Source organism: Hypomesus nipponensis, chromosome 15 (genome assembly GCF_054491055.1).
Source record: "Hypomesus nipponensis isolate SF chromosome 15, ASM5449105v1, whole genome shotgun sequence".
Lineage (NCBI taxonomy): Eukaryota > Metazoa > Chordata > Actinopteri > Osmeriformes > Osmeridae > Hypomesus > Hypomesus nipponensis.
In genome coordinates, this window is record NC_140375.1 from 12883625 (window position 1) to 12895991 (window position 12367).

The 12367-nt window shown below is 45.6% G+C and overlaps 1 protein-coding gene across 6 annotated transcripts in view; it reads right to left on the reverse strand.

The window, feature by feature from the left end:
- The window catches only part of frya (furry homolog a (Drosophila)), a 42702-nt gene extending 35725 nt beyond the window's left edge, over positions 1–6977 (reverse strand). For 4 of the 6 annotated variants that reach the window (XR_014729880.1, XM_084673568.1, XM_084673566.1 and 1 more), the window contains exon 1: positions 6797–6977. Coding sequence is in view for 5 of the 6 variants with exons in the window: in XM_084673568.1 (XP_084529694.1) it covers positions 6797–6977 (181 nt within the window). In the remaining variant the exon portion in view is untranslated. Of the gene's footprint in view, positions 1–95; positions 406–3314; positions 3415–6796 lie in introns of those variants that run through there. The other 2 variants (XM_084673569.1, XM_084673567.1) reach the window with 2 other exon arrangements.
- Between the last annotated feature and the right edge of the window lie 5390 nt (positions 6978–12367).

Sequence of the window (12367 nt, forward strand, 5' to 3'; positions counted from 1 at the left end):
TGCCCAGCATGTGTGCCTGGCTTGGTGATCTGAGCCCACACTATCTGAGCCCTGTGGCAGCAAAAAACAGCCCCACCAAAAGCCCCATCACCTACCCAGGCCCTTGATGAAGCTGATAACACTGGCCTTGCTCCAGCACACGGCCGTAGCGTCCATAGTGGGGAAGGAAGCAACGGTGTCCACGGTTACTCTTGACTAATGAACACTAGTAGGATCTGCTGATGACCATGTCCTGTGTGTCCCTTGGGTTGGTCCTCCTGGGAACACCTTCCATGCTGTCCAGCCCCACAGCGGCTCTGTTCAAAAGGGCAGGCTTGTGTGTGGTGTAGTCCAGGGAAACGTCTTCTCTAGCAGTCTCCCAGTACTGTTTCTGCTGTGGCTCTCTGCTGCCTTGTGATCTAGCCCTGCCTTCCAAGACTGAAGGTCAGGCAGGAATTTTTAGCTGAGGCACGGAGCGGTGACGAGGTCTAACATGCTACGGTGGCATAGTTGTGTGACTATATTTATCCAGGGGAACACACTATACTGACCCACCAGCCCTCCCTCTCCCTACCTCATGGTGCCCGAGCAGGAGATCTTGGGTAGCAGACTGAAAACACCAGATCTCCGTCAGGATGTGCAAGCAGCACAGTCCTGCCTTACTAAGGCAGCAGCACAGTCTTGTCTAAGTAAGGCAGCAGCACAGTCCTGCCTTACTAAGGCAGCAGCACAGTCTTGTCTAAGTAAGGCAGCAGCACAGTCTTGTCTAAGTAAAGCAGCAGCACAGTCCTGCCTTACTAAGGCAGCAGCACAGTCCTGTCTAAGTAAGGCAGCAGCACAGTCCTGCCTTACTAAGGCAGCAGCACAGTCCTGTCTAAGTAAGGCAGCAGCACAGTCCTGTCTAACTAAGGCAGCAGCACAGTCCTGTCTAACTAAGGCAGCAGCACAGTCCTGCCTAACTAAGGCAGCAGCACAGTCCTGTCTAACTAAGGCAGCAGCACAGTCCTGCCTTACTAAGGCAGAAGCAACAACATGCTCCGGTTTAACTTTATCTTACTGAGCACCATACAGTACAAGATCTTTACTATAAAACAGGTCCCTTTTGACTATGCACAGTGACAAAAGCTAATAAACACTGCCCATAGAACATCAAGTGCTGGGGGCAAATTGTCTAAACACATTTTGACTTAACAGCGGTTAAATAAAAAATGAGGCAGTGTAAAATAAATCATGAGAGGGTAAAATGAGACTCCTTCTCCACATTTATCTCATTTGACTTAATGGGTCTCATGTTGCGTGACTTCAGCAGGAGTTTGGAGCAGAAGAAAGCCACCAGTGTGGCTTGCAGTCCTTTCTCTCAAGCGCTGGGCGCAAGCTGAGACGCTACATGTGACTCGACAAACAAGAGCCTTGCTCAGGCACAGTGAGCATTACATCATCACTCCAAACTCTCTGAGCATGGTGGTGTTCCCTAGAGGACAATACAGCCAAGATAACAACGCATCTCTCTCTCTCTCTCTCTCTCTCTCTCTCTCTCTCTCTCTCTCTCTCTCTCTCTCTCTCTCTCTCTCTCTCTCTCTCTCTCTCTCTCTCTCTCTCACACACACACACACACACACACAAAAACACACACACATAGCCCCGTTCCCATACACATATACAGTGGTTATGTGTGCATAATAAGATCATGAGACTATTTTAAGCAGTCTTGTGGTGGCCTGATACACAGGTACTGGCAGACTATCAAAATGGTAACCAAGACAGCAGCAAATGTGAATGAAAAGTAATGAAAAGGTGCTGTGGGAAACCCTCACAGGAACAAACTAGGCCGTCAGGGTGTGAGGGCAAAGAGAAACAAGGGGACAACAACATTCTATTACTGACTCACATTATGACAAGCCTCAAGTTCTAGGTTAAAATGTCTCAAAATACATTTGGATGATGAGATAGTGTGCTGAGTGCAGAGGGGCTGATTAAAGCAGATTAAAACAGCAGTCTCCAGCTACTGAACAACAGTCCTGTTTTAGCAGTCTGACATCATGCTGGAAACTGCTGCTTGCTGTGGGACAGAGTGCAGACCATCGATACAAACCCCTTCTGAAACAGGTCTCTGGGTCTGACAGGTGGAAGTCAGGCTGTGCAGATTTTTCTGCAGCCTCTCCTTTACCCGGGACGAAGGTAGACTGTTGGTATACAAGAGAAAACTAGTCTTGAATACTTTTTAATGTGTTCATTTAGCCGGCACACAAAGCGATGTACGGGGGAGGGGTTGATGTACTGATGTTTCTTCTCAGTTTACATCCCAGTCCACAAGCTTTCCTTGCAGCTGCTCTTGCTCTCTGATTGGCTACGAGAGGGCCATCCTCAGGCCATGATTGGTGGAGTGAGGCAGTCAGAAAAGGAAAACAAAACGTGATGCCTTGCTAAGACTGCGCTATCCCACACCGAGCTGGACACGGAGCAGAGACAAGCCCCTGAAGGATATTTCCCTGCATGCACCTTGGCCTCACCACACACTATCAGGACGATCAGCCGTGCAGGCTGGGCTTTCAACCCTCACCCCCTACAGATCATGACAATGTCAACCCTCAGCTGTCCATTCCCAGACAGACAGCTATCTGCTGTTCTCTGAGATCCCACATTTAAACAGCAGTTACAGAGCTGTCACTAAGCTGTCACTGTCACTTTGTTGTCATCTGTGATTCACTGCATTGTGACTTGTTTACAAACATGCTGTATTCTGGGAGGAGAATACTGAGGTTGAATAATCAATGACTCAAGGTGAAAGCATTGCCAAGTGGTGAAATCTCATTATTTGACAAGGGAGGACTACCAATATAAATATAATACACAGTGGCATGTGAAGTATTATAACCATTATGAGAAAATTGTACACTGTCACATTATTGTGACTGCAGTATTTTCTTGTGTCCTCTCCTGAACACCCCCAACGCTTCAGATGATGCTAGAACTTGCAATACTAAGCTTTCCAAACTTACATAAAGCAGAGTTATGACGTCACATAAAGTATTCCATCTATAAAGCCTTTCTGGGAGTGGAAGTCAGAGAGACTGAGCTGGACAGCACAGTACATGCAACCAAGCTGAACCTTCTCTAATCCTATTACAGTGACCCAGCACGTAATGGGAGCTATTTAGAATCTATGACAAACCCATATAAAGAGAAAGCACTAGAACAACACCATACCATGCTGGAGGCATGTGTATCAGCAGCAGGAGGACCTTGGTCACGGTCCTCCCTCCTCTAAGACTGCAGTCGAAGTAGCCGGATGAGGTAAGGTAAACAGTAAACAAGCACATGTCTTGAGTACTCACTGCCACTCCAGGATTTCAGCAAAGACTTGATGCTGATCTCAAAGAAGCCTGAGTCTTGTTGGCTGGCCATGGCTGCGGCTGACTGGGACGACCTCTGGTTGTGGTGCTCCTGGAGCAGAACCGAGCCAGCAGCTGACCTGGGACCAGCAGGTAGAGCTGCTGTCACCTCGCTATGATGCGCACTCTGCTGTGTGGCCGTGCTGATGAGAACGAGGGAAAACACAGACACTGCTCGACCCCTCCTCCTCCCTCTGTGTCCCTGCCTGTCAGCTCTCCCTCCCTCTCTCTCTCTCCCTCCCTCTCCCTCTCTCTCTCTCTCTCTTTCTCTCTCTCTCCTTCCCTCCCTCCCTCCCTCCCTCCCTCTCTTTCCCTCTCTCGCTTTCTCTCCACACTCTCCCGCTGCCTCTCTGTTGCTCTAAAGCCGTGGAAGGCAGTGGGAGGCGACACAAGCTGCCTTTAAATAACTACGTGGAGACTGGGAGTACAGGAAGCAATCCTCTTAGTGAGAAGCGGTTAATAATAACTGCTGTCTGTCTGTGTGCAGGGCTCCTCTGCCTTGGAGCCTGACTCTGACTAGGAGCATCTCTGGCGAGATGAGCAGCCACCTCGGAGCCCGGGGGAGGAGGAGCGGGGCAGGGGGGCCGGAGCCCACAGCAAGAGCAGCCGGGAGCAGATGACAAGAGGGAGAAACCTCTGATCTGTTGATCTCCGTGTCCCTGAGATTAAAGAGTTTTCCTAGAATGTGTAGAGACGGGATCGGGCAGACAGAGCAGGCGGCGCACCGGTTTGGAATTGATTTTGTTGCCAGCAGGAAATTTGTGCTGTGTCACTAGGAGAAATGCTTTGTGTCAAGGGACTCAATAGCATTGAGGGAAGTTTCCACCCTGTGTCTGTCTTGTTTTTGTTGTGCAGAAGGGCATCACCTGATTTGTGATGTTCAATATGGGAAAACAGGCAAATGTATTAATCAATCAAAGCGAGGGAGAGGGGGAGAGAAAGAAAGAATGAGACAGACAGAAAGACTGGTGGAGGAGAGAACAGTGAGAGAGGGATGACTACACAGAAGGCATGTGAAAGGAAACCTTGTGTCAAAGTCTGACAAATGTAATAAAGGCTGAAATGAGTGACCGAGGAGGGCATGTCTGGGTGAGCAGAGAGGAGGCTCAGAGAGACTAGAACACCACTGAGCCTCTCTACGGAGACACAGCATACGATCAGGGCCCATGGGTCAGTTCCCCACAACATATGCAACTCACACACCAACAGCAAGCACAGCAAACACACCAACACACACACAGGAAGGTTACACATTAGACACCTTCTGTTCACGAGGATCTTCAAAATCAGTTCCGACATATGGACAATGTGATCCGAATGCTTATCCTACAAACCAGCAAGAAAACACGAGGCTTACGTTTGTTTGTGATTCCCACCCCCCCCCTCCAAAACACATGTGTTTTGTCTTCACGGTGATAAAAACATGTCATTTCAAGCATGCGCAGGAATGAAACACACCTTCAAATCCCCTCTCTTCTATGCTAATCCCCTCAGGTCCTGTCAGTCCATCTAGCACTGGCCACTTGACCTTCATTACATAATGTTGTTCCACATGCTGCTCATGCCCTACCAGAGGACAGGACATCAGTATTCCGAGCAGCACGGTCGAGCTGCTCTAATGGTGTCAATGTGATTGCCTTTACATTCATTGTGACAATGATGGAGGGGTGATGTAGGAATGGCACAGCTTTGACTACTCTGGTGGCAAAGCTGAACATCTACGTGAACGTACTTGGCACCACAAGCCCATCCACATAATGCTGAAAGCACACTGGTACCCAGTGTGGCCATGCTGCTTCTTTGAACAAGGACGTCACAAACTACGCAAACACAAATTTGCAAAGCAAATCAACAGGGTAGCTTTACATGTTGCCACACCATGACAGAATGTGTTTAATATGCAAGGTTCGGCATCAGTTCTGCTTAAATAACATTAGCAGCCATATTAATCTGTTTCAATATGCCCATCTTGGAGTGACCTGCTGCAGAGGCTCTATGGGCCAGATGATTATGTGATTCCCCAGTTGAACAGTTTCACAGAGAAAGAGAGAAAGAGGGGGGGGGGGGGGCATTAAACAGGAAAGGGCTTAAGTGGAGCCTGAGAGACTGAAACACCCAGACCTATTAAAGGAGCTCAATGTGTTCACATTACTTAGCAAATGCAACTCATTGCTCAATAAACATGTAGCCAATGCACTAAATGCACTTAATTTAACTAAAAACTTGACATACCACTATATCTCTTCCACTGTGACAATTCTAATGTAGAGCTTACATATTTTCCCTTAGCATAGCAGAATGGACGTTCGGTCCTACCCTGACAAGCTGTTCTGCCTCTTTAACTCTGGCTATTTCCGAAGGAGTGACAGCTTCTTTAATGGGTCTGCCCATCAGACAGCCACTGGCAAATACCCCTACCTTCCATCCCTCACGGGATGCCTGTTACATGTTTACAATCAAACATCACAACACAAGTCTGACCCTCTGTCAATCTGCCTCAGGGAACCAAATACAGTGTTTACAACGTGGCACCTCGTCTGACGACGAGCAGGGCCAAGCTAATATCAGCTTGCTTCAGGGCTAGCTGTAGAAGACGGGACAGGTTGAATGAGAACATTGTGATAGTAGGAGCAGCGACGTTAAGGTGCCTGCAAGACCTGACAACAGCACATTCTTCTGAATGTTTCATCATGTCAGCTAGTTCACGTATTATACTTATAAGAAGCTCTGATGAAGGGCTGCCCCAGCACAGCACTGCTGAGACAGACAGCCTTAATTACTGAAGGGGAGGTAAACATTGTTTATGACCAGGCTTGAGTGGGAGAAGGAGAGGGCCCATTAAGTGCTTATTAAAAGTATTTTCAAGCTCTGATGGAGGTGAGGAATGTGAGGCATGTCTGCCCAGTTCAACCATCCCTGTGGTATCAGACTTCTACCTCTGTCCTGGTCTCTCTCCCCTGCCCTGCATGGCCTCTTTCACTCACTGTATCTCTCTCCTGCCCTGGCCTCTTTCACGCTCTCTCTTTCTCCTGACATTCACCTCTACTAAATCCAACCTTCAGTAGAGGTGCCTATCGAGTTTGCAAAAATCTGAAGAAAAAATACACAGCAGCATCTGAGCGTTGAAGTTACCATTAATAGATAATCTCCGCAGACAAACCCACTTTTTAATGAGAGTCCCTAAGAAACACTTAACTAGACTCTTGAGGTGACCATGAGAAATATACGAAAAGAGTGAGGTATTTCACAGAAGGATGGCAGTAGTAGTTGAAATGTGTCCATTTCATATGTTACTGTGCGTTTCATACGGACACATTTCTGGGGTGAATACAAATCCCATTCAATCTAAATCAAACAGCAGATATAACTCAAACACTTTACAAACCTGGCCATTACTCAGAGCGTCCGGTATCTACTGTACCTACTTTCAAGAATTGTGGGTCTCTTCTTGTGGCGCATCTTTTTGAATTTCCCTCTGAAGTCCCTAGATGGGAAGAGGTCCAGAGGTAAGCTGGCAATGCGCCCCAGGACCACCTCATCCTGCCCCTCAAAACAACTTGTCTCTCTCTCCACTATGTCTCTCAGAATACTCTCATCCAAAGACATGGCTGGATGGTGAGGAGCCCACAGCTCCGAAGTTCAGCACAGAAGTTCAAGCCTTCTTCTGAGGCAACATTGAAAGTGCAGATTTTTCTATTTTTTCCTTCCTTTCCTCCTCCCAAGTCCTCAGTTTTGTTCTGACCCTGCCTCTGAGGCGATGTCTACAGAGGAGATACAGCAGCAACTAGCTCCAGTACATTCGTATGGTTTATCTCCTGCACTTGTCAGGGCAGTTTTGCAAGTTACAGTACCAAGCGTGAATGGGGCAGGTGTAGGATTACCAGGCAGCCCCTCCTCTTAACAGAGCAGAGAGAAAGAGAGAGAGAGAGAGAGAGAGAGAGAGAGAGAGAGAGAGAGAGAGAGAGAAGAGAGAGAGAGAGAGAGAGAGAGAGAGAGAGAGAGAGAGAGAGAGAGAGAGAGAGAGAGAGGGGCAGAACACTACAAAGAAACAGTATAACACGGTAACATGGCCAAGAAGAACTGGAACACAACAGAACCTTTCATGTCCAGGATGTAACAACGCACAAACAGTGTTTGTGAGTGTAGCATACTTCAGACAGCTTCCTTTCAGGAAAGTTCTGTAATTGATCAGAAGCTTTTTCCTCCATCCATACATCAGACTGTAGAGACCCCAGGGGAGGGCAGACACTACTGACATGCACCAACTATTCCTCATGTTTTTGTCAAGACTCTCCATATTGGTGGAGGGTAACAACTAAAGTGTCTGTTATCGCCACACACTGCCAATTGCAGGACTAGTTTAATACAATGAGGTATTCTCGGAGTAGCCTGCGTATGCATAGCACTGATCATTTTCAAGTCCTCCAATAAAACAACGTGTAAACTGGACACACCTACATGAACAGTTTTCCCAGACTGACCGACATCAGCAGTACAAACAGACTGTATCCTTGAAGGCGTTTTCTGTAAAAAAAAAAAAACACAAGGCACATTTAGCTATGGAAAACCAGTCTATTCTCTCCTGTCCTCGAAGGCAGAAAAATTAAAAGAACATTTTGTGAAACATTAAAAAAAGAAACATCACCCTAAAAATATTCATGTGTTCCTGAGTTTATTTAAACAAGACCAAGTAAATAAACAAACAAGCACAATGGAATACACAAACTGGTTCTCTTTCCTTGAATGTACCCAGTAAAGTTTTCAAATCCATAACTCCACAGCATTTCTTTTACATGGTTTACATTTCTGTTTACTTTCTTTATATCTCCCATCTTGTTTATTCTACTTTGTGTCCCTGTTTGCATTCTCAAATAAGCAGGAAGCATGAGGACCATATCTAAATGGTACTATAATTAGGAGTGGAAAAAACAGAATCACTGTTTACAGACCTATTTGGAAAACTACTTTTGGGTGACAAACATCTTAAGCTACATGAGGCAGGTGATTGTAATTCAACACTGTCAAGATTTATAAGTTCAAAAGAGCAAATTGGGATACTTGCCTAAATCTTGGCCTGATATATCAGCCCCCAAAATCTACCGCTTGAATGTTTATTGATCTGTTGTAAACTAATTTGGGGAGTCAAACAACCCTAACAGTCTTTGTGCAGAAGTGTCTCTGGTAAACAGCAAAGCAGGGGCTGTGCACCAGAGAGCTTTGACCTACACGACTATTGAATTCAGCTGTTTCTTATGGATTGTTGTGGTCCTAGAGCATCCTCTACTGGCAAGGAGGAAAAACACAGACCAGAACGTGATATGAATACCCAGTTTGTTAAACACAACAAGTCATTGGTAATTCCTATCTGTTAGGAGCAAAAGCTACCACTTAAAACACAAAAAGTTGGGAATTGTAAACATACAATTCAACTGAGATACGTGAAGCTGGATACCAAAGAAACCGGAATTTCAAAAGGTCTAATCCTTCACTTCAATATTTGTTGGACAGTCTGGGAGTCAGAACAGACAGGGATTCAGAACAATCAGAACAGCCTGACAGTGAGAACAATCAGAACAGCCTGACAGTGAGAGCAGTCAGAACAGCCTGACAGTGAGAACAATCAGAACAGCCTGACAGTGAGAACAATCAGAACAGCCTGACAGTGAGAACAGTCAGAACAGCCTGCCAGTGAGAGCAGTCAGAACAGCCTGACAGTGAGAACAATCAGAACAGCCTGACAGTGAGAACAATCAGAACAGCCTGACAGTGAGAACAGTCAGAACAGCCTGACAGTGAGAACTGACATTCAGAACAGACTGGGAAAGAAACACCCACAGGCAGACACTCAACTCTGTTACCATGGTGAGAGGTATCTGGACTTGCACAGGCAGAAGAGTGTCATATGAATAATTGATACAGATCTAATGTTAGCACAAACTAATTTAAGATCATTAATACAGATCTAATATTAGTATAAGTTTGCTGGTTCATTTCAGCTATGCAGATGGAATCTTCACAAACAAGTGGACAGTAAGAAATAAGTGAGGCCTAAGCAACTGTTGCAAATCACTGAGACAATGTAAGACAAGACGCCCCATGTTAATGATCTTACTGAAGGAAGGGCATACAGTAACACTGAAACCATATCACCTGTACATGCACACTCTGTGAAACGACCTCATCTGATGATGACTGAACAATAACAACCTAATCTGGAGTACACACACAAACATTCCTTCTAATGACCGAGCTGTCGTTTCAGAAGTTTGACAGCACAACGTGGGCATATACTGGCAGGGGGCTTGAAGGAATAGTGCCAAGTAGCCTATATAGTACCACTAATGAGACTGATAGCGGCTGTATTCAATAGGCTGAACAATAGTCCCATTCAGCGGAGCAGACTGGAGCTCACAGTCCACCTGTCCCCTCCCTCTAGCAGGCTTATTACCAATTGGGGGAGGGTTCCACAGTCCATCCACTGTGACTGTGGAAAAAGACCTGTGCCACACCTGGCCCAGCTATCAGCACTAAGGTGCACACCACACAGATCCTGTTACAGCCAGGCTATTATGTTACCATGCACAGTGCATAGATATGGTCAACTGCCTCCCATTATCTTGCTGTCAGGAAAAGAGCATCACCTGTCGCTGGATCAGGACAGCCATGGAAATCAGCAGAGTACTAGACCCACATGGAGATATTTTAAAGGTCAACTAGGGTCTGGCTGGATGGGATCAGCCTTTTAATAGTCTGGGGCAAATCAGTATTTTCAAATTGCAGGCTTGGAATAGATGTGGTCTCAGACAACTGTTCTTTAATTCCTAGAGCAGGCTTGGTCAAGGAATGGGTATGACCAAAGAAAACAAGTTTCTAAAATACAGGATGAAAATAGGGAATTTACGTAATCTAAAAACTGACAGTAAGGACACCAAAACTATTTACAGGACTACTTTTAAGGGACCAAAGCTGGTTTAAATATTAACCTTGGGTAGAGGTAAAACGATCTAAAAACAAAACGAAAGAGAGATGGAGTTTGTGACTAGGAAATAACTGTAACGTGACGCCCATTTTCTTTGGGAGAGAAATAGTTTGATGGATTGATGGATAGGGTTAAAAAACTTAACGTGCAAGCGATCAATAAGCTAAATAGGCTACTGTAAGGCCCGTGTCAAAACAGTTATCCATATACTTCCCCAAAGCAAGGGGCCTACTCTATTGGCATTGAATTATTGACCAACGTCTAAATAATTGTCAAGACAACTTCGGTAATAACGCTTAAAAAAACGTTTACAGTTTAGGCCTAATGTATTTAAAAAAGATAATAGGATAAATAATCGTTCTGCGACCGATTAGTGATGGATACGAGGGCATTCTTTTTTACAACCTAAGTTGTCTATTAGGCTATTTTATCATCTATGCGCCGGCCACGCAATCAAGGACACTTATATTGCGATAAGATAAATAATTACGTAAAGATACCTTGATAAAAAAATTGTTGTCTGCTTTTTCCTACTTCATCTCCAAAGCAGATATGTCGTCGAAGTTCTTGCTTCTGCGCGGCCCCAGCAAATGCACTTGTTCAAAAATACTCACCTCCCACACCGCGCCGCCTGCGCTCTCCATCAACAGCGCTCCCTTGGCTCTGTGAAGAAACAAGCTCCACCCCTAGCAACGAAAAAGTCATGCACAGTTATCCCCTCTTGAATAATGAAGGTATGCACAACCCAATACATGCTTGAAACTTGTGAGCCTTAAATGATTACATTGCATAGTTAAAATTATGATTTAATGATAGAAGGCCAAGCAGTCAAAATACGTTGTAAAAATTAAGGTCATATCCAGTTATGCCATATTACAAAAGATGAACTACAGATGCAGGTTAAGTACACAGTCCTTTAGTCATACACAACTCTGTGCAAACACTTTGGAAGTTGGCCTCCTGGCTATTTGCCTCCTCTGTTGGCAAAGGGACAGTGGCTCTGCACCCCCCCCCCCCCCCCTACAGATAAGAGACAGAGCTGGTCACATCATTTCTGATCTTCTTGAGAGCAGTGTGTGCCCCCTGCTACGGGCACAGAAGCATGTCCAGCTGCTCTACAAGCTGGTAGAGGAGAGGATGTGGTTCAGGCTGTCTGATGGGCAGAACCAAGACCCCTACCCATGTAGTCACGGTTCCTGTATGTTAAGACAGAGAAACATGACAGCACACAATAACAGTAAAAGCAGCAAAAGCTAAAGTAACAAGGGTCCAGTATCAAAATCAAGGCAAACATGAGTGGAAGTGCATTGCAGTGTTCCACTTCTACATCAGGGTTTTGACTAGGAATGCTTTAAAACCAGCAGAGGTCGCCAGAGTACTGGGTAAAGAATGAGGATGCATAGGAACCAATGGCATGTTTCTGCAATGCCGGACGCTGCAATTCGGTTGAGTCCTGCACAAACACACAAACACACTCACACACCGGGCACCCACAGTGCAATTTAAAACTATCAACAGAACTTTACCATATACTTTAGAATGTCATCTAATCCTGCCAATATCAATACAACATTCCCCATTTTCTATTTTTCTATTTAAGGTTATCATTATGTACTACTCAGTGATGCCAATCAGTGTTGTCATCTTTGGCATCCCAATGGCAGGATGAGGATGAATACGGTCAGGGCCAAGATTGATTCTGGAAGGTGATCCTGATGGAACAGGAGTCCTGGGAGTTCCAGAGGTCTAGCAGAGGCTGACAGCAGAACAGATTTCCTGTCCAAGCCTGACAGTGTTCCGTAGACATCAGCCCTCCACACATTCATGTTCGGCCCCTCAAGAGGACACAGAAACTCATCTATGGAGACATTCTGCTCCTGTTTGCCACCTACCAGTCTGAGCAGGAAATTGTTTTGTCACATTCACAGTGACCGTGAGAGGACGCTGGGAAGAGGAAAATAACCTCATTCACTTCTTAAAAGGAATAGAAAATCTTGGTGAAGGTAATAACCCATTT